The sequence below is a fragment of the Struthio camelus genome, chromosome 23, assembly GCF_040807025.1.
Source record: "Struthio camelus isolate bStrCam1 chromosome 23, bStrCam1.hap1, whole genome shotgun sequence".
Taxonomy (NCBI): domain Eukaryota; kingdom Metazoa; phylum Chordata; class Aves; order Struthioniformes; family Struthionidae; genus Struthio; species Struthio camelus.
The window spans coordinates 7,263,305-7,288,661 of record NC_090964.1 but is presented as its reverse complement, the minus strand read 5'-3'; the positions used below and the strand labels follow the sequence as shown (position 1 = coordinate 7,288,661).

Here is a 25,357-nt window from a genome sequence, read left to right as displayed (position 1 = left end):
TTCTGATCACAGGCTCTTCTCTTAGAATCACTTGAGGAGGGGAATTATGAAGTCTGCGAGGGAAGAAATGACTCAACTCGCTTCCCCCCCCCCTTCTTAAGGCTAAAGGGACTATTGAGGTTCAGCCCATCTTTTGCTTATACATGGCGAAGGGTTCCAGCCAGGGGTCCCCAGATCAGACTTGCAGCGTCTGACTGAAAACGTGGTTCAATGTTTAAATGCTTTTTGTGTTTTAATCTGGGTTTTAAAAACAACTCTCATTATTAGATACTCCAAGAAAGTTTTGTTCATCAAAGATCAAATTCTGCTTCATATCAGTTAAATATCTGCGTGTGACAAGACAAGTCGTCTTTCTACACGCTATAGATTATGGTTTAAAATGCTACTCATCTTGCTGGGTCTTCTGCACTGGGAGTGTGGTACCTTGGCAGCAAAGTGGGGGAACATACTGAGTTCAGATTTGGGTGGAAGAGCGTCATTTTTGAAAATGGCTTGCAGAGTGAGCAGGGCTAGCCCTTCGAAAGTCTTCTAGTGACATTTTCTTAGAGCTAGTGTCATATTTGCTGGGGCCCTGGGCAGAACCCCTGCCTTGCAGTGCTATTGAAGGCTGCTGTCCCTCATCCCACTCTGTGGCTGGGGCCCCTTGCTATTGCTCTGACTACTAGTGTCCAAGCCAGCTCTGTGCTTTTTGTGGGAGAGTGGATGGGATTGCATCAGTGGCATAGGGAGAATGTTAAAAGCTGAGTGCCGCTGAAACTTTTGTTTTTTTAATGCCAGCTTAGTTGTCTGTTGTGAAAAATGGATCTCCCCATGGGAACAATGCATGCAGCTGCCTTTTATAGAAAAGCATCATTTGCGAGGGCACGACTGGCATTCATATATTCATAAAAGGAAGACCACATCTGATAAATCTGGTGAATGCTCTCAGTACTTCACTGAATCGATAAACAAGGGACAAAATCAACTGGGAGATAATTTTTCTGGATTTCATAAAAGCTTTTAATCGTGGCCTGCAGAATAGATTGATCTGCAAAGACAAGAATGAATGCTATGGATTAATCGGTGGAGTCAGAAGGCACAGCAGAGGGAGAGCAAGAGGGAAATTAATTAAAAATTGGCTGTATAGAAGGATCTCTGATAGTCCGTAACAGTGAGACAGGGACTCTAAGACCCACAAACTCTGGGTGTGCTGCTCTATCTCATGCCATTTCAGTCTCCACCTGGAGAAGAGACTTACTCTGATTTGTAACCTGAAGATTATTTGGAAAGGACAGACTAGTGTGGAGGTTAAAGTGCCCCTTCCCTTTGCCCTACTTGCTGAAAGCGCTGTGTCAGCAGAAGGCCTTCCTGGTCTGTGGCTTTATGCTTTTGCGTGAGGGCAGGAATCATTTGTCATGCAGATTCACCAGCCAGAAACTTTTGTTTTTGGTAAAAGCACATTTTGAATGCAATTGTTTTGACATTTGCTGATCACCAGCTGAGTAGCTAGAGCAGAACTTGTTCCAGGTGAATGGGTGCTTGAGCGATTCAGTGAACCGTATCCATCTGTGTCTGCTGTCTCTGGTGGTGGGGCACATGGACATCACTCAGTTTGTCTCTCTGTAAACATACCCATGACAGGTGCCCCTTAGGCTGTGATATTCTCTGAGCCTGCAAGCTGAGGGGAGTCCTTGAATGGCAGAAAACATCTTCCAAGACTTCTTGTCAGCTGGTGATAAATGGGCAGTTGGGGGATTTCTCTTCCCTCCAGGCTCCAGCTATTGCTGTAGAGCAAATAAAGTGCTTTGAGATATCAGATGAAAAGCTGTGTTAGGCTGTAGGTGAGGACTGGAAGACTTAAGTGTCTGCCTACAAGCCATTCCTCTTAGCTCCTATTTGTGTGTGCAGACTTTGCAGTCAAGAATATCATTATGTATTTTCAGAACGGAGAAGCATCCTTGTTTGAGGTGAACATCCGCTATATTGGAGGACTGTTGGCCGCATACTACTTAACTGGAGAAGAGGTTTGTTTCAGCAGCCCTGTGTGTCTCTCAGTCACCAATAATGAATTGAAAGGGTTCTCCAGCAGCTTTTCACTGAGCATCAGATAATCTCTCCACAACAGCAGGCTAAACCTGTCGTTTTTATGAATATCGAAATGCCACTTATGTTCTTTTAATTAAGTCTCACATAATTACCTTGACACACCGTGCATGGCTCATCAGCAGAGATCTTTTCTCCAGTGGGCAATTCTAGCAAGACACATTTTCAGTTGAATACATTGCTCCCCAGTGAAATGCCATTTGCAGTGATCTTTGTCTTGGTACTTGCTACTTTGTGGTTACCATGTACCCTAAACATAGGCAATATTTCATGAAACACAGTTCCAGACTCTGCCCCTGGACTAAGGGGCAGCAACTGGTTAGTGACAAGTGCTCCAAACTCTGCCTGGACAGTCTTTCTGTAGCAGTAGCCTATAAGGTGAAGTGCCCTGGGGGACAGGGGCACTCCTTTCTCTCCAGCCAAGCAGAGGTTGGGACTTAATGCCGTAATCTGTTTCATAATATGACTGGACTGAAATTTTAAAGCTGGCTATAGAGAGATGAAGAGATTATTCCTCTGCCCTAGAAATCTTAGGCAAGCAGAAATTCTGAATTTCGGGGGAGTTTCGTGGGTGAAGGAACTGTAAGATTTGCTCTTAAATGAGAGGTCAGCTCCCACCGACCATGGCTGGGTGCTGTCTGCCATAATAGGATGGGATGGCTCATCATTGCGTAGTGGTACCATTGATCCGTAGACTCACAGGAGCAGCTCCATTACTAAGGTTGCATTTTCAATGAGTTCTAGGAATGAGTTCCCTCTGTGATTTCCCTCCAGGGAAAACTCTCAAAGACTTAGTGTCCCAACTCAGGGCCTGTCTCAGTCAGAACTTCGGTGGGCTTCACATCAGCAGACTAAAAAGAAACCATATTAAGCCATAAAGCTTCAGTAGTGACCCTTTGAAGTGTAGTCAGCAGTGATGCAGCAGCCAGGACAGTGCCTGTCATATACCCACTCAGTGTCACCAGGCTGAAATGAAAGAATTGAGGCCCTGTCTCTTGGCTTCCCTTTCTGAATCAAACCCACCTCCTTGCGAGTGTATCAAAGGCCCGCAAGCCCACAGGAGAGCTCATGTTTCCTCAGTGTGTATTTTTAGAGCAATAAATTCCTGCTTTCTCAGAACTACTGTGACAGCTTGGGCTGTATAGGGGGGCTAGAGGTAAAAGGCTTGTGCTTTATCTCATAAGTCACTTACAGGCTTCCCTTGATCAGGACTAATCTCTGGAGCAAAGATTAGTGCTTGTATCAGTTTGTCCCAAAATAATTGTGTATGGTAGCTTTGTGCTGCAAGCCACCATAAGCTATAATTTGATTTGAAAGCCCAAAACTGAGGCATTAAAAATGGAAAAGGAGCAGCTTAGACATGAAACCTTCCTGGGAAAGACTGCAAGTAAAAGATTGTTCATTGGAAATCATGTTTTTTGCAATAGGAGGTAATACCAGCTGGACAAACTCATGTCGTCAATCTGACAATGTTTGCCCCTAGAAAAATTTCCTTTGATTTTAATTGAGCCATTTCACAATGCTGTGTCCTCTGCCACATTAGGAAAAGAGAAGCATTTGTCCCCCAAAGGGTACTCCTTGGATCAGTTCATATCAAACCGGAGAGACAAGGCAGTGAGCAAAGCTACTGCCAGCATTTGTAGTGGGCAATGAGATTTGAAGGGGAGGCCTTTGACTGCAGGAGCTCTTTTCTTGTTCAGCTGGTCAAAGGGGATGTGCTAGTTCCTTGACCTTTAATCAGTCATTTGGACAGCTGAGATCTGCAGGGAACAGGAAATTGGGGCTGTGATAGTGAAGCCCTGCATTGAGCTTCACTTGCTGATCCTGAGAGGTCCTTGGTTTCAAGAGCAGATCATGCAGGACAGGGTTGGTGCAGTCTAAAATTTTGAGCTTACCCTTGGGTGGAGGTTCAGTGGGCCTTATGAGGTCAGTGAGTGTAAGAACAACAGCTGAGGAAAGGTCCCACAAACCTCACTGAACTGTAGCCCCCCTGTTTTTCCCAGCCTTGACAGTGACTGAATTCCAAACTCCTATCCTGGATGTGCATGGGCAGTAACAGAAACAGATCACTGAAATTTGCTACTGAGGCATTTGGGGTGTTCGGTGAGCTCTGCAGCTCTGGCTGCTCTCATCCAGGTTCAGGGTTTGCCAGGAAACTTGGGCCCGGCTTAGAGTAGATTTTTAGAGGCCATTCAGATAGATACCAAAGTTTGCTGTGACTTTTGGTCCAAATCCATCCAGGAGTGGATCTAGGGCAGCTGCATACCTGAAATAACAGATTCTTGTAGTGCAGTAATTTCATCTTTCTTTAATGCCATGCTTGAAAAAATGAATTTGAAAGAATCCAGTGTAACTAGTATTTGCAAGCAGCCCATCAAATATTTATCCTCTCTTCTTTTAACAGGTGTTCAAGAGTAAAGCTCTGGAACTTGGAGAGAAACTTTTGCCAGCTTTTAACACCCCCACTGGTATCCCACGTGGCGTCATAAATCTGGGCAGGCAAGACACACGTCCTTATGAGCATGTCATTTCATTACTGAATGTTTGTAAAAGACCAGGACCCAAGCAGGAACAGCAGCAGTTCCTCAGAGGTGCTCCCCTCTAGTGCAGATTCTTCGAGGTCATTTGTTTTGCCAACCAAAAACCAAGAGGTACCTTGGCAGAGATTGCAGGTGACTCAAGTTAAATCCAGCTGTGTTTTATTAATTTTGGGCTATCCATGGTTTCTCCCTCTACCTCTTGGCAGGGCCCCCTGCTGCAATAGCATTTTCCTCACTGTCATTTTCTTTGAAAGGTTATTTGTAGTCTGCACGTAGCATGTGGCATGCGCTGTGTTTTTACAGTATGCCTAACTAGATGTATGTGAATTTTTCCAGGCTGCATATCTGGGGAACTGGGAAATGGATTAGATGGGACTGGTTGACAGGTTTGCGGCTAGAAAGGGGGGAGTATACACATCCTCTGATTTTCTCCCTGCTGGCAGTACTCAGCCACATGTGTATTCTTCACTTAGGGTTGCAGTGTTTCATGTCAGGTAGGTGGTGTTCTCATGCTGCAGCTGGGTTAAATAGCTTGCTGAAGGTCACTCAGCAGAGAGATGTGAACCTGGAGGCTGGACTCTCAGTCTCTGAATCTCACTAGTAGATGGTGTTCCCGGCCAATAGGGGTTCATTGGCTCTTTTTGATACCTACTAACAAATCCCCTGGGTAAAAAGCTGCATGCAGGCTGAAACGCAGCCAGCAGGAAACGTGGGTTAACAAAAGCCTTTCATCCTCACCTCTCTCAACACTCAGAGCAGCAGCTGTGAAAATCTTTATTCATCTCTTAGCCCGAACGTCCTGTTTGGCTCCCGTCCTTGTGAAGCGCAAGACTGTCAAATGTTTGACTCAGGCCGATCCGTTGCTCAAATATCACTGTCACCGTTCAGTTTTCTCATTTGCACATGATCCTACTGAAAATTTGAAGCACCACCACGACCACTTTAGTTGTTTCTTTTTACAGAAGAGACATTCTGCTTCCTCTGTGGCTGATAAAGGCTCAGAGTAGACTAACCTTTCTCAGAAATGCCAAACCCTCCCCTGCCCTTTGTGAAGACAATCGAAACAGACTCTGTCTGCCTAGACATTCCCAAAATGTTTTGTTGGTGACCTTGACTAAGAGCAAAGACAATCAAAGTAACACAGAGCCTGAAATCCAGAGCCCATATTACTGTCTTGAGCTCTGGCTTCAGAGCCATGGTACTGCTGGAAGGGCCTGGATTGTCGATTAATTTAGGAGCAAGGATAAAGTGAACTAACTCTGTAGCTGGCTACTGCAGGAACATGATGATCAGCCAAAGTTTGTAAACCCAAAGGGGAAGGGAGTTATTCAGCATGAGGTAGCATATGCATGTGGAAGCAGAGGTGAGTGAGATGATGTGGAGAGAGGGGATGTTTAACACAGAAGTCAAGGCCAATCCAAAACTCAGAAGAGTTTTGCAAGAAGGAACTGTCCCCCAGTTCTACTTTTGCAAGGATGTGCTAATTCCAGAGAAACCTCATCAGCTCAGAAGCAGGGGGATTTTATAGCATGTGCAGGGTTTCTGTTGGCGATGGATTTTGGAGGGGGGAAGGAGGACTAAGAATGAGATTCAGAAATTTCAAGCAAACAAAAGCTTTACATTAATTCTGAGTAGATGTTTTTGGGGATACAAGTAGAAAGACCTTCCCTTTGCTCTTCCCATAGCCAGCTGGCCTTATCTCTTCCTATCACCTTGCACCACCTTTTCCTCTCGTGTCCCCTCCACTGATATGCTTCCCTGGGCTTCTGTTTTCACAAAGGCCCTCGTATCATATCTCACGCAGGCCTGTTTTCCGTCCTGCTGGTCTAACTGGCACGTTTTCTGCCAGGTCCTACCGTATATTGTCTTTTCAAGCTGCTTCTCTGTCCTCCCCGCCTGCGTGTTGTGCTGTGCTTTCTCTCCTGATGCGCCCTGGCCCCCCTTCACATCTCCCCTAAACCCTCTGCACCTCCACGTTCTTCCTCGTCCTCCTCTCCTGGCCACCCTGTGAACTTGGCAGTGTTTTGCTGCTTTGGATCTCTGTGAGGGGAGGAAGTGAGACAGCCACTTTCAGTCTGTGCTTGCAGTGGTCAGCGTTTAATCAAGATGCATGTATTTGGGGGACAAAGGCAGCTCTGGGCGTTTTCCTTTGTTTTGAAAACCAAGGTCCTTTAACAGGTAGTTTCCTCTGAGATGTTAGAATACAGGGCAGATGTGAAGACCCAGTCTGTAATGCTGAAAAAATGTTTTCCTGCAGGGGGTCATTTCAGGCTGCTCTTTAACCCAGGGGCACGTTGCAGACAGACTGTTTCCGCCAGACCACCTCTCCCTGGGTTCACTGTGATTTGTCCCCCGCCGCAGGGCTTGGGCTCCCGATAACACTGTCCTTGCAGGCAGTGGCTTGCTGCGGGTTTGGGACCAAAGTTCCCGGCAGGGCTGTGTCAGCTGCTGTGGCCCAGAGAGCCGCTGTCACAGCAAACAGCCTCATTTGGCTGCCTCCGAGCACGCCTCATTTGAACTAGCTCAGAAGGCAGTTTCTGTTTGGGAGATTGTATTTGTTACTGTGTCCCTTTGGTGCAGTAAATAAAGAAAAAGTAATTGACTCCTGGTAGGCACGAGCGCTCCATGGGGTTGCTCTGTGCGCCCATCCCAGGGCCAGCTACTACCAGCTTTAATGCGTATGTCTAATGGGATATTAATACCACTGTTCACCTGGTCAGACCGGAGAGCCTGCCTTTCAGCCTGCATGGGGAGGTTTCTGCCATGAGCACTCGCTGTTGTCTGAGGTACCATTTTAGCCGCCCGCAGTGTTTCCAAAGGAAAGGTTGGTGATGTAGGCTCCCGACAGTTTGCAGGGAAGGCTGACGTTTGGCAGTGACTGAGCAATTTGAAACAGCGTGAACATATTGCTTATCTAATGGCTCTTTTTGTCTGCAGGCAAAACAAACAGCTCTGGACCTGAAATGGTTTTCTGTATATCCCATGGAAGGGAAACTTTCCCTCCCCCCCCCCCCCCCCCCCGCCCCTCGGAAAGATCATTAGTTTTAGCCTTCTGTAAACAACAGAAACCCTTTTCTACAAATAGCAAGCTTTCAGGCGCCATCTAGTGTCCCCTCCCCCATAATGGGAAATCTGCTACCTCATCAGTATCGACCACATAACGAGACGTGAAAATCAAAGTCATATCACTTCTGAAACAGCCCTGCCAAGCTTCCCGGGGCCAGCACCTGCAGAGGCTATTTTGAGACCAAGGCCTAAAGATATAGGTTACTTTTCATGTCCGTGTAGATTTGAGAGAGGCACAGAGCTGTAATCTGTAGCAGTGGGACACAAAGGAAATGGTCAAACGTAAAAGCAAATCCAAGAAGGAGATGCATAAGGTTGTTATGGCTTGGAAAAGCCTCTGCCCTTCCATGTCCTTCGGTTAGATTTTTCCAGGATAAAGGGAGAAACGATGCCCTCTTCAGCCCCAGAATCTGCTCCTTGCTTTGTTCCAAGGAGGATTTCTCTTCAGCACTGCACTCTGCATGGATTTGTCAGGGTGAGACATCAAAAGCAGGGCTACAGGGAGAAAAACAGAAGCTGAGAATGGATCCCAGTAGGTCAAAAATAGGGGCAGGAGGCACTTTGTATAACTGGCTTCTCCACGCAGACTTTGCCAGCTTCTGAAGCTTTGTCCTGGCCCACAACGCTTGCAAGACATGTGAGATGAGCACCAGTGGGGTGCTTTCAGAGTCAGATTTGACATGTGCAGATGTCAGATTACCCATGGCTTTTTCATTGGTCAGATTTGCCCAATAGCTTATTTCCCCTAAGCATTGATGTTACTGTACACTGTATTCCTTCCCCCCCCCCCCCCAACAACCAAACACATCTTGGGGATGTCAGTGCCATGTATGCATAAAAAGCGTGAGATCTTGTTGGAATGAGGTGCTTAGGGACACTCTGGATTCTCCATAAAATGAGATTTCAGCCTTGTTAGACTTGTGGGATGTTTGGGACATGAGAGTTCAGCTCAGGCTGCTTAGAGGCAGGTTTTATCCCAAACTGTCTTATGTAGGGCAGCCTGTGAGTGTTCTTCCAATGTTTGCTCTAAGCTGATCTGCTTGGGAGGGATTACCCTCCAACAGTAGCTCCAGCATGCAGGCCAGTATGTGCAATCTGTGTAGTTGCCCTATCCTAAACAATCCCTTTTTAAAACTACTGTTCCATGCCACTGGAATTGTTCAGCGTGAAAGAGTCCTAAACAATCTACGTATGCCCTTTATGTGGTCCCTGTTGATACCTGGTATGCATTACATACATGTAGCAAAGGCATGATCTGCACTCTGGTAATGGGGTGACCTCAGACTTTGTTTGCTTGGTAATAAAGGCTCCCTTTTCTCTCCTTGCAGTGGCATGAGTTGGAGTTGGGGTTGGGCATCTGCTGGAAGCAGCATCTTAGCGGAGTTTGGTACCTTGCACTTAGAATTCCTGCACCTTTCGGAGCTCTCTGGCAACCCAGTGTTTGCAGAAAAGGCAAGTACTTCCCACCTCCGTTTTTGGTGAACTGATCTCTTCGTACTCCTGGGGTCAGGGCTGGAGCAGAGCAGCACTTTGGCCTGCCCACAGCAGACAACATGGCTGCAGCAAAGTGCCTCTTCTGCCCATTAGCAGTACAACTCACCAGAGGAGAAGCCTTCCAGAGTGGGACACGTGCAGAAACCTGTCCTTTGCAGGCTGCAGATGTCACCAGGCCTCAGAGCATCCTATGCGCCGGTCCAGTGAAAAGGTCACAGCAACCTCCAACTGGTCACACTTCCATTGTGCTGACTAGCCTTAGAAGGCAGCTGCCCAGCTGTTCACACTTGCTTTACCATTTACACTTGCTTTTGTCCCTCCACCTCCCTCCCTCCATCTCTGGCAGCAGCCATGGGAGATGGGGATGTTTTCACAATGTCTTGGTGATGTGAAGTTGTAGTAAAAACCTACTAAACACAAAGGCACGGGCAAAATTAATCCTTCTGTTCGATGCAGGCTGCAAAGATAATAGTTAATTCTAATAGTATTGCCTTGTACTTACAGACCTTTTCACTCTAAACAGGCATTAAATGTTATGATCCAGCCAGCAGTATTTCTGCTGAGGTTTCTTGTGTAGGAAAGGCCTGACAGTTGACATATTGGATTCCTTTTGGGTAACTTGTAACTGAAAATCTGTTAATGTTACACATTACCTTGAGCTCCTTTTTTTTTTCTTCTTTTTTTTTAAACTAGTGATCTTGCAGTGCATGTGAGACCAATTTAATAAGTATGCTGTTGGATACCAGCAAATCATTAGCTTCCACCGCACGTCCCTGAGGAACCGGCTTCGAGGGAGACAAATTGTTCTAGTTAGAATCTGAACTGCCCCCGTGAGCCCAAAGGAAATGGGGCCAGTCCAGAGCCCCACAGTGGGGTGAAAACAAACAGTAGTTCTGAGATAACCAGTAAAAGGCTCAAAATGGTCCTTTTCTAGGGTATTTCCAGCATTGGTCTGTCGGTTGTCCCTGAAACAGGAAGAGAATTTGCAGAAGAGAAGGAAGAAGCTACAAGAGCAAAACAGAGAGAATAGGATGAAGCATGTGGAAAGCAAAAGAGTGGGGTGAGCAAGAGAAATGTCACAGAGGAGTGACCAGGAGGGAATAGCAGAGGGTAAAGGGAAACTAGAAACCCAGGAAACTCTGTAGGCAAGATAAAGAAAGACTGGCAATTTGAAAAAAGACAAGCTGATGATTCTTGATGATGATGAATTACTTAGAGCAGGGAGGGGGAAGTTGAGAAGAGACCGGTACAGAGAAAGGGGTGTGCAAAAAAAAAAAAAAAAAAAAGTGTGGGAAAGAAATGACAGATGAAAACAAAGAGAGATGAGCACTGAAAACACAAGGGCAAGAAGATGCAACAATGCAAGCCTGAATTGCATCCATATTCCATGTTCAAACTGTGCTATTTTGAACCAGGGTCAAGCCTCTATCCCCAAGGTAACATGTTTTCATCTCAGGCTCATAAGCCAGCTAAAGGATAGGGGCAGAACCTTTCTAATGGACTCTCCTGAGCTGAGTGTGCCTCGTGTGTGCCACAGAAAAGATATTGCATTCATCCTAATGCCCTGAGAGAGAAAAAATGTGGGATGATAGGGGCTCAAACAGCCCATCTTGTGGGAAATGACATCAGAGGAACAGATCAGCTCATTAGTGTGCAGCTAGGGACTTGTGTGATTTTAGCAGGAATAAAGTCCATCTGTGTCTTTTATTCAAACATGTCATTAATATGCCATGCTACTAAACTTCAGTAAATATTATGCAGCCTGACGACTTACTTGGAAGCACTGGCTTAAGCCTGTAGCCAGCTTTTGGCGTACAAATTGTCTAATTTTATAAAAGGTTTAGAGTATATTAGCTGCTCTGTAAGTTATAATAGAATATTTATGCTACATACCGTTTAACTTCATCCCTTATGGGAAAGGCCTATTGGATTTAATGGGAATGAAACCAAGGGAGGTTTTAGGGAATAAGTAAATCTGTTCTAGCATATTAAAGGAGCTGTCTGTTGTTAAAATTAAAGGCCCCAATTCATCAGGTTAAGTGAGCACATGGTGAATTTAAGTGCCACGTGAGTCACTCATCCCTGCCACTCCTTTCCCTTTGGATCATGGAAAAAAACACCCTCTACATCTCATACGTTTCCACCCAGATCCCAAATCCTCAGGATTGCTTTTGGACCGTTGTCAGGGAACTGCTTCCACTGCTTTCTGAACTGGAACCTCGTGGGGTTTTTCTAAAAACCCACAGAACTGGATAAAGACTGTGCTGAGGATCCAGGAGGAAAGTTCCTCTGTCACAGGCCCTTCCTCTGGGAGCCATGTTGCCGGCTTCCACTTGCGTGATGATTCACAACATTACCGGCTGCTGTGCTTGTTCAGCTAGGCATCAAAACTGAGGAGTCAGGCTTCAGTGACAGAACAAAACCGTCAGCCTTTTCAGTAGAGAAGTAATGTGGTTCTTGTGTCTCATCTCTCATAGGTGATGAACATCCGCAAAGTCCTGAACAGAGTTGAGAAGCCGCAGGGCCTGTATCCCAACTTCCTCAGCCCGGTGACAGGCAACTGGGTGCAGCGTAAGTATCAGTCTGCATTGAGTCCTGCCTGGAGCATTTCAGCCTTTCCATTATTCTTTAGGAAGAGATAGCAACTGTCAGAGCAGCAAGCCAAGGAACTGTCTTGTCAGGCAGCCTGTTATACATGTGATTAGATAATGCGACTCGATTTGGAAGATGCAACATAATCATCGTACACTTATTCCATCAGCCTTGTTTCCAGCTGAGTGTCTCACCTCCAGAACGAGAATTAGGACCTCTCCTGCACAGGGGGAGATAATGGTACATGGTTCATCACACAGATATTAGATGTCAGCACACCTCTTTAAGACCTCATCCTGCAGTCTCGTCTAGCCCACAGGAGTTGCACGTGAAGGCTGTGAGCAGAAGCCATATGAGATTTGCTTCCTAAGTATGATGTATCAAATAGGGATCCATTTGGAGAAGCAGTGGGCTTGCAGAGTTTCAGATCCCCCTGGGATCTAAGCACTCTCTCGTGTGCATTCGTGTACCTGTCACTCCGGACCTGCGGCATAGGGCACTGTGGTGCCACAAGGGTGAGGCAAGCGTGTGTTGTTCTCTCTTGTGGGAATGCCATGCTGGCCAGCACTGAAGACATAGGCATTGGAACAGATACTGCTCTAAAATGGAAGAGGGAGCAATAGCCAGGAAAGGGCTATTTTTAGAAGCTGTTTTTAATCTGTCAGCGGGTTACATTTATATTATTTAAGTTGGTTTCTTGGAGTCATTGCATTATTTTTGTCCCTGTGGCTCTCCTAGATCACTCTAGACCTTTCTAGCTACTGTATTAATAGCTCTGATTGTAACTGACAGGCAGTTGTGTGGCTGCCGTCATCTGAGACGGTGGGAGAGCGCTAGCTATGAGCAATCCCTGACCTTTGACTGACACATCAGCACCTCTAGTGGTGATTGACAGGGCTTGGCTTGAAAATTGTCCCAACACAGCATCTTGGATAATTCCAGTTGTCCCATTAAACCAGAGCTGTTCTTTGGTGCTGTGAGGAAAGAAGATAGGCTTCCATGTTTGTCCAGTTAATCGACTTTCCAAGTTATCCAATCCCTTTGTTGGCTCGGCTTCCCATCTGCATTTGTGTCTGCAGAGTTGTTGTAATATGTCCCACTTGAAAAGTTAATCTCCCATCCCCAACGGTACCCCTGAGATGCCATTTTCTTTAGGCTATTCACAGCTGGCAGCCACACTGCACGTTTTCCCAGACACAAGCATTAATCCTACCTGCTCCTTGGTGTTGAGAAGAAAAGAAGTTCCGGTCTCAGATCTGTTGTTGCCGTTACTGATTGTTACCAAATCTTTGGGAAACTGTAGAGCTGTGCTCTTAATTCAGATAGTTACTGAATACTCAGCTTGATACTCGCTATTAATTTCTTCTGCCACTAATCTATTTCTGTTTATATCCACAAATTTGGCTTCATTTTACTGACCTGCTCCCTCCCACCCTTTGCTGACATATAGAGGGGTCTGAGAGCTTATTAAAAGTCGCATCTGATTCGTTCATTTGGGATAGGGTGATTTATGAAAAAGGACTAGAGATATTCTCTCTCCTAGATTACACGTTATAAGAGCAGCCCATGGCACAGATTTCTTCTGCCAGTTGCTCATTTTCCGACCTTGCGGTCTGAAACCATATTCCAGCGAGGCAAAATGCTGATCAGCATCTTCTCTATCTCTAATACTGCTGGTGAGAAATAGATTAGGACCAAAGTAGAGAGGCAGCTGCTGCCTGCCACAGGGATGTTCCCAGTAGGTGCCAGGCTCTCATTTTCTCTCTTGCTATTAAAGCTCTTCACAGGAAGCTGTTTTTTTTGGAATTGCTATGATTTTCTTAAAAGGCGCGTCTTCGACCTGGCCAAATGAGCAGATCTTCTAATGAAGAGGCAATGCTCTACCTCTTCTGAGTGCAGTTGTTACCTTTAGAGAATTAAAGCAGAGTCCCCTGCTGAAATAAAAGATTTGTTTATGCAAAGTGCCTAGGAGGCAAATGCTGGCAAAGTCATGCCATATGGAAAGCAATTATGTACCAGAGCTTCTGCTTTAGTGATTTTATGAATGACATACTTAGGATCACAGAGCTTCTCTTTAAAGTCAGGCTGCGCAGCCAGTGTTTGTAAATAGTCTGTCCTCTTTTTCTCTGAATTCATACATCTAATCTCATTGTTTTGCTGTGGATTATTCCGTGGATCATTGGACACACTGTATCAGGGATATTTGCTCTTCAGGTCAGGAGAATGCACAGCTGTTGATCTCTCGTATTTGTAGGATTTAGCACTTAGGATAAGCCTCAGAACTTTATATATGCACATTGGAAGGGAAAATAAAAATCTGAAAAGCTACTCCAAAAACCCTGCTGCGTCTGCTTACGTTTAAAATGAGGAAGATGCAGATGCAGAGGTAGACACTTTTAATTAATAGGAATGGTTCAGTCCATGGTGGGTAATTTGTCTTGCTCCTATAAAAAGGGGAGTTCTTGGCTGCTTCAAAGAATTACTGCTGCTTTTCCCCCCATAGTATAGTTTACAGATATAAATCCATCCAGTAGTTCCCCCCAGGCAGAAACCTGCAGCAGTCATGCCCATTTCACAGTGCAATTCCTTAGCATTCTCCTCTCCAGTAAGGTCAAAGCATTGTGTACTCTGAACAGATAGCCTTGAAAATCGGATTGCTCCAGAAGAAGATATTCAGTGCACATCCTTGCACCTGACTTTATCATTTTAATATGCCAACAACCCCAGCCTTCTCCAGGACGCAGAGTCCCATCATGAGCCAGGAATACAAATGGCAGGATCTAGAGGTCCCTACAGCAGTCCCTTGCTGACAGCTCTGTCTGTTCCAACATACATTTTCCCTTTCCTAAGGCAGCGAGACAGGGCCCAGTGGCTTCATACAGGTAGAGATCCATCAATACCTGCCGTTGCTCTCAATTTATTAGGCTGGGCTTTATGATGGTTGCTTCATAAACAGGAAGCATGTTCAAGTTGCAATATAAATAACTGTTGCAAAATAAGACCTCTGAATAGTTTTCGTAAGGGATACTGATGCTTTGTAAAACGACAGAACATTTTCCTTCTGATTGCACTTTCCACCTTTCTTCCGTTTTAAAAAAGAAAATGCTGCCAGCTCTCCCCAGGAAACTGGAAAGAGGGAGGAGAGAACAAGGGCATTAAATAGGACATGGTTGTTTGCTCTTTGTAAAGTGACTGCTCATTGTATATTATGAACCTGATGTTCTTTTTTGGCTTTCCTATTACAGACCATGTCTCCATTGGGGGGCTCGGGGACAGCTTTTATGAATATCTCATCAAATCTTGGCTGATGTCAGACAAGAAAGACTCTGAAGCTAAAAAGATGTATGATGATGCACTAGAGGTAAGGAGCAACTTTCTGCTCCCTATTTCTTTTGGGGGAATATTGTTCACCAGAATGTTTCAGGCAAAGGTATGTTAGCTCTTTGAGTTTGTTTGGTATTCACTCCCTACCCTATCCACTAAACCTCCTGAGATCCTGATTTTCATCCCTTTAGGCAATAGAAAAGCATTTGGTCAAAAAGTCTGCTGGAGGATTGACCTACATTGCTGAATGGAGGGGTGGCAGCTTGGATCACAAAATGGGCCACTTGGCTTGCTTCTCTGGGGGCATGATAGCACTTGGAGCCGAACACGCCGGAGAAGAAAGGAAGCAACATTACGTGGATCTAGCTGCAGAAATAACAAACACATGTCATGAGTCTTATGCACGCTCAGGTAAACCTGGTGGGCCGCCTAGGAAACACTAGTAAGGGAGAGTCGGCAGCCTTAGGACGCTCAGCTCTTGTGTGGCACAGGATTGCAGCAGGGTGTTTTGTGCTTCAGCAGCATCTTCATCCCTGCGTATGACATTCACTTTTCTTCTCTAGGATATCTAGAAGGGAGGGCAGTAACAGCCTTCCTGTTTTACATAACAGACAGCTGGAGCAAAGGGACAGGCAGATGTGAACTGTCGGCAGAGCTGGGAAATGAACCCTGAACTGAATCCTAATCCTGCATCCCAGTCATAGAACTAGCCTTCTTCTTCTGACAAGGGTGGAGTTTGAGCCTGTCCTTTCACATCCCTGCGCAGACAAAGAGGGGAGGTTAACAGTGATTCATTGTAGGATGTCTTGCTATATGGAGCAGAGCAGCTGAGAAGCCAGAGAGTGTCGGAGACCTGTAGCTGCTGCTAGGAACCAAAGTAGTAAAATGACTCTCAGCCTCTTCCAGATATCTAAGCAGAGGCTGGCTAAGTCCAGTAGGATTTGTTTCCTCACCCAATGTGCTTTTCAGTCAATGCTTTGGGAAAGAAGTGACTGATGAGGAATGAGAGACCGGTTCTCTGCCTGCAGCGCTTTCAGTAAGATAAGCCTACTTTGGACGCTGCTCCTTTCTTTGTAGGCATCTCTGTAGCTCCTTGGAGCCTGCAGGCAGCAAAGCAGCAGTGTGCTCTCCAAGACCTTGTCAAGCACATCTGTCTGCACTAAGCATTCCCAAAGATTGTTTCACACCTCAACCACATCAGCAAGCCCGTATTGGCAGCTGGCATCCAGCATGTTTGCCTAATAAACTTAACTGATGCATCAAGCTAAACTGAAATCATATTTGCAAATAACTCTTTTTTCCAGCATTTACAGAACTGAAACAAGCCAGCCGAACTAATAGCCCTCTGGCTGTGAGTGCCTAGAGCCAATTTTCACCTTCAGCAACATCCATCAGCGTAGAAAGGACAGTAGCGAGCCTGCCCACATTGGTTACAGAGCTGTCATTTCAGCAAGCTCATTGTTTTACAGAGAATGGCTGTGCATGTTGCCCTGGCTGCCAGCAAACAATACAGCTAGCAATCACTGTAAGCTTCCAGCGCAGACAGGAGGGCCTAGGGAAGGTGTGCAAAATATTTACAGAAATGAAATGAATACCTGAAACACTGCCTCCCTCACTGCTGTGGTGAACACGTGGGTACTGCAAGAGAAACCTGATGTGGCATGATCACGAGCAACCTCTGTGCTCAGTTTCTCTGTTTCTCAGATATGGAAAGGTCCCTGTGTTGTAAGTAGGGATCTCAGTGCAAGCTGATACTTGCAAGAGATTGAGATCCTCATGTAAGGGACGCTCAAGAAGACCAAGGTACTCTTAATTTTTTAATTGTAAAATATCAATGAAACCAGTTCAGCTTTTGCCATCATCCTGATGTCTTCTGTTTCAAAGAGGCTGATAGTGGACCAGAAGAAAAGGCAAAGTAAATGGTTGCAGGTCCAGGTACCTCTTCTTACAGCCTCCCTGCCCTGGTGCAGTTATACTGGCTCAATCTGCTGTACTGATCAATTGTGAAACAGAGAAGTTCCTACCTGCTAGTGTACCAGTATCTCTGTGATGGTGAGATCAGATGCATGGCTAGTTTTTCCTTTGAATGTGTTTTCTCTTTGAGGCCTTAGGACAGGATCTTCCTCTCTATTCTTTCTCACTTGGGTCCTGAGGTTGGCTTCAGTGACAAACTTTGCTCTCAGGGTCAGGTGCAGTGCAATTCTCAATTCTTAGGACCAAATCCAAACCCAGCAAAAGTCTTAGGACACGGGAGAGATTTGTACCTGCTTCCTCCACACTCAAATCTGGTCCAAGTATTTGTTTCGTCAGTTGTATCCACCCTCAAAAACACTTCACCCTCCCCTAGATAATATCGAGAAATATCACAGTATGAGCAAAACCTGTGGATGGCAGTGAGGAAAGCTCATGCACTCTGTGGAGTTGCCCCTATTTTGACATTGGCTCTGAGGTTGATGTGCTACCCAGACAAGACTGATCTGCTCATCTGACCTCACACAAGCCTTAGTTAAATGTCTGATGTCTGAGCAGCATAAAAGCACCTACACAGCCTGTTTGCTTGCTTTCTCCCCAAACTGATCGTTACATGTGTGTGATTTTGTCTAGATACCAAACTTGGCCCTGAAGCCTTTCGCTTTGATATGGGAACTGAAGCCATGGCAACCAGACTCAGCGAGCGCTACTATATCCTACGCCCAGAAGTGGTAGAAAGCTACATGTACATGTGGCGACTGACACACGATCCCAAGTACAGGCAGTGGGGCTGGGAGGTTGTGAAGGTATGGCTGGAAAACGTGCAGTAATAACTGTTACAGGCTGCTGGATTCTTACAAGAATCTTTTCTTCAGTCAAGGAAAAGAGCAGAAAGGATTTAAATTGTATTAATCACTAAGACACATTATCAACAGGGCAGAAATATACAGAATAGCTCGATCTAGTGTGGCTTCTCTGCTGATCATGGTAAATATTTTCTTCTCCATTTTGGTCTATGCTGGAATCAATCAGTCAATCAAAACTGCAGAGGTTTATGGAGAGGAGTGCTGCAGACAGTGAAACCTGCTATTAACATAACAGTCCTGCATAAAAAAGAGTCAACCTTGTACTTGAAATCTGTGGACTGCTCAGAACCACTGGTTTGTAGTTGGCCAGGAAAAATGAGCAAGCCTGGCTTTGCCCTTCATCCCATCTTTTTCCTGCAAAGACCTCCCAGCCAGCAAGTCCCTCACCTCTGTCTTTCTAGCTCATACAATAGCTAGTTGGCTGCTGCCCCACATCCTAGCAGGGACTGCATTTCGGTGGCAGCATTGTCATTCATCTAGTGCCCTGGAAAAGAGGCTCTGCAAACAGCTAGAGTTGCCACTTGAGATCTGTTGTTGCTATGTGTGTAACATCAAGGTTAATCAATCAACCAACTTAGGCAGTTTATGTTTCTCTTGCTATTTCATTAGAACTAGCTTTATTCCTGCAGTAATCACCATGCTCTTCAGTGAGAGAAAGAAGCTACTATAAACCTGGAATTTGATTTGTAAAGCTGACTTGTAATGTGACAGATGATGATTAATGGGTTACTCCATGCTATTGTATGTTACTGAGATTTCTTTTCCTTTCTCAGGCCCTAGAAAAACATTGCAGAGTAGAAGCTGGTTTTTCTGGCATCCGAGATGTTTACACCACAACCCCAACCCATGACAACATGCAACAGAGTTTTTTCCTCGCAGAGACTCTGAAGTAAGTTTAGTATCACAGAAGCCTTTCAGAGTAGCATAATTCCTGCATCATCAACACTTTTGATGTTGTACTTTTTTTTGCATGATAAGTCTCTATTGTGAAGTCTTTATCCTCTGCAGGGCAGACTGGGCAAGATTAGAGGTGCTGCAAAGCTTTGGTAACTTCTTCCTGTAGAACCACTGCCGTTATAGGCGCTCTCTAGGTTTCTGCTTATGCACTGGGTTTAAAGGATTCTTCCTGCAATCCAGGGTTGCCCTAAGAAAAGGGAGGCACCGATGGTTTGTGAGACACAGCTGCACAACCTCTGCCAGGTTAATGCTCTGAACAAAGAGGAGGCATGAATACGTCATGAATGTGCTTCTCAGCTGGTGCTCAGCTGACTTCATCCTTGGTGCAAATCTGCCTTTGCTGGTACCTTGAGCTAACGTTTGCGGGGTGGCTGAGGGCAAGCGCACATCCTGTTCTGCCACCCTTGCTCCAGGGATGGTAGCTTCCAGCAGAAGAGTGAGGCAGGGAACATATCATCGTAAGCCATGACAGCTGAGTCCAGTGGCAGCCCCAGTCGCAGGCCTGCTGACAAGTGTTCTCTGGTGCATGCTCAGAGTCCCATATGAGCTTCCTATAATCTCCCCTTGTGTCTGTCTTCTCCCCTGCACCCCCTGCCCACCCTTGCTTTATGGCTCCAGGTACCTCTATCTTCTGTTCTGTGAAGACGATGTGCTGTCTCTGGACGACTGGGTGTTCAACACAGAGGCTCACCCCCTGCCAATCAACCACACGAACTTTAAAACTAAAGCAAGTGTGCAGTAGTGAGGCCATTGCCCAGCGCCCTGCTTCTGCAGCGTCGGCGGGTTACTGCATTTCCTTTCCATTAAAGGAATTCGTGTTGTTCCTAAAATGGTATTTTGGGGCACTAGTCCAATTCCGGACAGTATTATATCGGGGAGATGAAACCGTGACATAAGCACCTTCTTTTCCTCTGTGAGGAGCTCTATTAGCCTGAAAATGAGATGTTTATTCTGGGCCATATTGTACACAATTCATAGACATTCCTTTATACAGAGAATTTATATGAAATCCACTGACTTTGCTCTATAGCGGCCAAAGGATTGGAAGTTTGCCATAAAAAAGACTTCCCCCACACATACCCATCCCTCCTTTCATATTTTTGTTTTGTTTTTGCCTTTTATATACTGTTGGATTTTATCGCCTTTCTAATTAACAGTTTTCAATATACTGTGCTTTCTAGGTGGTGTCAAAACTGTAACTAAATCAAAACCTGTCTGCAAAATTCTTGATCCTAAAGTATTTTTATATCGTTTTTCTGTGCTCTTAAAACACATTTACCATACATCACATCTCATTTACCTTTCCTTTATACTTTTTGTGTTTTTCTACTTTTATTTGGAACTAAATGTTATGAGTCACTTGTAATAATTTCACTGCTGTAATAGTCAAATCTGTGAAACGGAATAAAAGTCTTGTAAAATAAAAAGCATGCTTGGGTTGATCCTGCTTTAAAGCCATCTGTCAGAGACTTGTTACATCATGCTTGGAATGACTAGGTGACAATACTGGTTGATTTCAAGAATGTTTCACAATAGATGTTGATTTCCAGAGTCATCTAGTCAGTGTATGGACAGTAATTCTAATCTGCACCAGCCCTTTTAAATTGCTTGTTTGCTGTCTGATACAGGTTAGCAGGAGTTCCACTAAACATTTTATTTTCTAGCAAAAAATAAATAATCCCCAGCTAAGTTTGCTCCTTCATATGTACTATTTCTGGAATTAAGTGATAGGAGAAGAAGAAAGGGAAAAAATTGAAGCCAGATTCTCGCATGCATCCTGCTACTGGACTAGGTTTTTACCCTGTATGTGCTCGCAGTGACTCTAAGCAGGATGACTGCATGGAGATGTTCACATAACCTCTCCAATTCTGGCCCTGGCCAGAATATCGTACCAGATATCCAGGTATCGTGGATACCTGCCTAACAAAGTTAGCAACGAGGAAGGGCTGGATCCTCATTCAGCATCCTTTCTCCCAGCAGCCTTGTAGCAGCTTTTCCTCTGTCACTGTGAAGCTGCGTGGCCCTTGGTGATAGAACATTTTTCTCCATTCTTGTGAAACAATACTTGGTTTATTCAGCAACTTGGGAAGATAAAGTTGCTTTGAACAAGTTGTGAAAACAAAAAAATGTGTTTCTAAATTCATGCTTGTGTAATTCCACCAGAGAAATAAGGTTGTCAGATGGGGACTTAACATTATCCCAGAGATAAAGATACTGGCTGGTAAGCTTGGCCTAGAGGAATGGTTATTGGTAAATAAGCACCTTGGGAGTGAGTTGTCTCATCCAAGAGATTTGGATACTGGGAAGTCAGTTTAGCCCAGAGGATTTTTATAGTGGATTAAGGAAATTCCATAAATAAAAACGTCTGCTCTTGGAGTAACTCAGAACACTGCCTGGCAAAATTTAAAACCCCCGAATAAGCAGCATTGCTCTAGCTTCCTTTAGAAATAGATCCTTAGCGTTGCATTAAAACTCTGCTCTTGTTTTCTCTTCCAGACAAGTGTTCAGATATGGTAGTGAGCAAGAATGGTATTAGTAAAACCACATATGCTTCTAGAGGAAAGCTGCTGCATTCTTGCAGTTCAGTGGCTGCATCGCAAATAGGAAGTTTCTTTAGCTGCCCAGCATGCCTGAGAACGTAAAGCTTATTGATAAGTTTGCTTACCAAGACACTCATGTGGAGCTCAGCACAAAGAAAGCTGTTTGTTGGAAATGACCATGCTTGAAATTTTCCTCTCTTCTAGACCAGAAGTCTGCAAATACTTCTGCCTGTGCTCACAGGTATCCACAGAGTTATATCCCTGAGGCCAGTGATTAATTGCAGGCGTAAAGTAAAGCACGTATGTGTTTAGCAGGAGTAAAGATTTGTTCTGAGGAGCAGCGTTGTTCCAAGGCCTGGCCCTGGTCCGTAACTGCGATTCTTCTGACCAAGGGGAATGCAGATAATGGGAACATTTGCCCCATTGGCATCTTAAAATGAATCTGCTCTTTACTTGCTCCTCAGGAGGCCTTGAGCCTCAGATGGATGTTCTTGCTTGAGCAGAACCCTTGACTCTGGAAGCTTTGTGAGCAGAAGCAAGCACTGGGATTTCATGTCTCAGATCTGGCTCCCACCCTATATACTTCCTGCTTGGCCGGGGGTGGAGGGGCAGGGCAGGGATTCTGTGTGTTTGCCAAGATGGGAATCCTTTTGTTTTTGTACTTTTAGTAGCTAAATGAATGGGGTGTTACGTTTGAACCAAAGGTTTGTTTTTTAAATGTCTAATGGAAAAGATCTGGAAAGAGTTGTACCTTGGAGCTGCTTTCCTGTTCACTCTCAGACACGTGGGCCACCAGTGGGAATTCTGTTGTTGATGTATGATGGTTTTTCCACTTTTGATTCTCCTTTCCAGGAAATGTGATCAGCTTAGGTTACCTCTGCCTATTTCCCTGTTACGTTCAAATTGAGGGTCTGTGATTATTGTGTTAATTTTCACCACCAGAAGATGTGACCCTCTATTATATCACAAGAAATTTCCTGTAAATGAAGTTCTGGTAACAGAAAGTTGCATCATGTGGTAGAGATGAAAACCAATAACTCATTGCTTGTAGAAAGACTGGCTGTTGTCGCCTGACCATACAAGGAGATAAGACAAAACTATCCAGAAAACAAATGCATCTTCTTGAAACCTGTGCTTCATTTTTGCAGTGTTACTAAATTCCCTTGGAAGGCTTTCAGCAGAATTGGTTATTGAATTCAAAGGCCTGGCAGTCTTAGTATTTTTCCACATACGTTTTGATCTGATCTATTTATCTGATTGTTTCAGATGTGATGCATCAAGTGCTGACTCCCAGCGCTAGCAGTTTCAAAGTTTCAGCAGTTACTTCAGGTCGCAATTGGGTCTGTGGCTTCATTCCCCGTAGAGCCCCGAACAGGAACTGTGCTGTAATTAGGAATGTTTTCAGTAAAACACCCCTGCATTGTAAATGCTTGTTTAGAAAGCCAGTGAGTGTAAGAACTGCAAGTTACCCACCAAATGGGTTACTGCACACTGAATATGAAAGGTCAAGCTACAAAGGGGAGTTAGGAATCCAGGTCCATGGGAATTTGGTAGGCGTTGGCTCTTGCTGTTCTACTAAATGGTCTAGGTGAAATCTCTATCAAACCTCACTTCACTCTGCAGTCTTTGTTGCCCGTTCCTTTTCTGGGACTGACTGTATGTTTTCCATGGCTGCCTGTGATGCCCTCTGTCTCAGTGCAGCTATCCTCGATCCGGCTACAAGCCCCTCTTCTGCAGTGAACATAACACACCTCTGGTTTTCTTGTCCCCTTTGAAAAGCGCCATGTGAAGCTGGACTTGGATACTCCTTGTTCCTGACTGGTTTCCAGAGGATTCATGTTCTTGGGCCTCTGTCTGGTCAGGGCTTGCTTACTCAGTGGGTTTTTGTTTCTAGGTGCTTTCTCCATTTACAGAGCTCAGATTTTAACGCTGCCTTCCATTACATCATGATCTATTCAGCTTAAAGCGAGCCAGGGTTTCAGGCGATGGGAAATGGGGCCATGAGTTTAAATGAGGGGAGGATTTCTCTGCTCTCGGAACGTGCTGTCCTGGAACACGGACTTGCAGCGTGGTACTCCAACATCTGGAGAAGCCATCTCACTGCAAAAAGGGTTGTTCCAAGCTTTCAATCCCTGGCACCAATTTCCCTCTAGTTTTCTTATTTTCAGCTGGACTCTCCTGGCTGGCAAAAGAGAAATCTGGGATAGTTTTTCCTGCCAGGTGAATTTTTCTGTGTTTGTGAATCTTCCTTATTAATTCCCTATCACAAGGATTTCCTCTGGTACAAATGTGCCTGGGTGGGCCACGCAGCAGCTGTCCAGATATTTAAAATTCCTCCTGAGCGCTGTAATCTGTAATCTCAAGAACTAGCAGTGTAGAGCCGGGAATTGTTGGTATTATTTTCCTTTGAGAAGGATCAGTTCCCAGCAGATGCCCTGAATTATTTCACCTTTTGTCTTTCATTCTTTTTCCTATCAAGTAATTCATCCATTTGTCATCATTATATGGTAGCTGATGACACTGGAAATGGTTCGGATGTAAAATAAGCCCCTCTGCTTCTTCTCTACACTGTACCATTTTGGCTGTGCCAGCCAGCCTGTCAGGTCTCTTTCTCCATCCAGGAGTTTGCAGGCTTTGTCATTTCATATCACCTCTTGCTCTTGCTTGTTTCCCAGACACCCGAGTACATTTATCCTGTTTCAAAGCTGTCTCATCCTGTTACATGTTGTGCTCTAAAGGTACTTGCTAGGTTATTTGAGGTAAGTGAAAGCTCTCCACACCTCACTGCCCAACCTAATGAGTCCAGTAAGTTTTAAAGCATATCTGCTTAAGTGGAGACCAGCTCATTCACACCTGCCTCTGCTCCCAGACATTATTTCAATGCTCTGTTAATTCAGTTCCTCCCACCTCCTCCCCACTGGTCCAAGCACCAGTTCTGCTTCTTTGGCTGATGGGGAGGTGGAGAGCAAAGAGCAGTGGCCGAGTTTCATGAACGCTTTCTTCTATAGTGGAGCTGGCCTAAGCAGCCTTCTCCATCTTCTCTTGGCTGTGCAAATGTAATAGCACTGATCTGAGTTACAAATAACCCAGTGGGGGTTTTTTTTGATGGTAGGCTCCCCCTATCTGATACATTGTGTTGCCCAAGGTACCACTGCCCCCGCAAGAGAAATATCAAGGGCCACATGGGGAAGCTATAGCAGAGAGGGGAACAGCACCCAAGTCTCAGACAGAAGGCTTTACTTCCCCTTCACCACCTGGATCCTGCTGCCTCCGGTCTTGCTTGCCATGGTGTACAAGCAAGCATGGTGTGCTTTTTCTCTTGGGAAAATTCTTCCTGGGAATTGCTTGAAGCTCCACATACTCCTGGCCTGTTTGTCCAAGATTACCAGCCTCTTCCTCCTTCCTTGATGAGGCTGCCGCTGCTCTCTTCATGGTTCTCGGTTATGCTCTCCTCATCTCCAACCAAAATGCTCTAAAACAAAATGATTAGGCAGGCTTAGGAAACGGCAAAAGCTTCAAAGCATTAAACGCTAACGCTTCCTGCTACCCTTCCTGCGTCGTTAGCCCTGCAGCAGCAGCAAATGTACTAAATCTTCCTGAGCAATCGGGATTTCGGTGGCAGCGCGGGATTGCATGTAAGGAGGAGCGAGAGACTGATTTACGGAGAAAGATTAAAATGACTAAGTATATATTTCTTGGCCAAGCCACTGCTCAGGAGCGATGTGACAACCGTGTAGAAGAACCTGAAGGGCACAAAGAACAAAGAGAGGGTGGAATAGTTTGGGGTGACATACAGGTTTGCGACCAGGAGTGATGGTGGGGATGGCTCAAGGATGATGGAGCTCCAGGAATCATTCGCTCGGTTACCGGGGGATCATTGCACAGGGGCGAGGGAGACCCAGGCTCCACGACGGCTAAGTCCAGA

The 25,357-nt window shown here is 45.2% G+C and overlaps 1 protein-coding gene across 2 annotated transcripts in view; it reads left to right on the top strand.

Moving 5' to 3' along the window:
- The window catches only part of MAN1C1 (mannosidase alpha class 1C member 1), a 65,724-nt gene extending 45,375 nt beyond the window's left edge, over positions 1-20,349 (top strand). The window contains exons 5-13 of one of the 2 annotated variants that reach the window (XM_068917087.1): positions 1,923-2,003; positions 4,487-4,581; positions 9,017-9,140; positions 11,660-11,753; positions 15,020-15,135; positions 15,290-15,509; positions 17,703-17,875; positions 18,709-18,824; positions 19,511-20,349. In XM_068917087.1, the coding sequence (XP_068773188.1) occupies positions 1,923-2,003; positions 4,487-4,581; positions 9,017-9,140; positions 11,660-11,753; positions 15,020-15,135; positions 15,290-15,509; positions 17,703-17,875; positions 18,709-18,824; positions 19,511-19,634 (1,143 nt within the window). In that variant the 3' untranslated portion in view covers positions 19,635-20,349. The remainder of the gene's footprint in view (positions 1-1,922; positions 2,004-4,486; positions 4,582-9,016; positions 9,141-11,659; positions 11,754-15,019; positions 15,136-15,289; positions 15,510-17,702; positions 17,876-18,708; positions 18,825-19,510) is intronic. The other variant, XM_068917088.1, reaches the window with a different exon arrangement.
- The last annotated feature ends 5,008 nt before the right edge of the window (positions 20,350-25,357 follow it).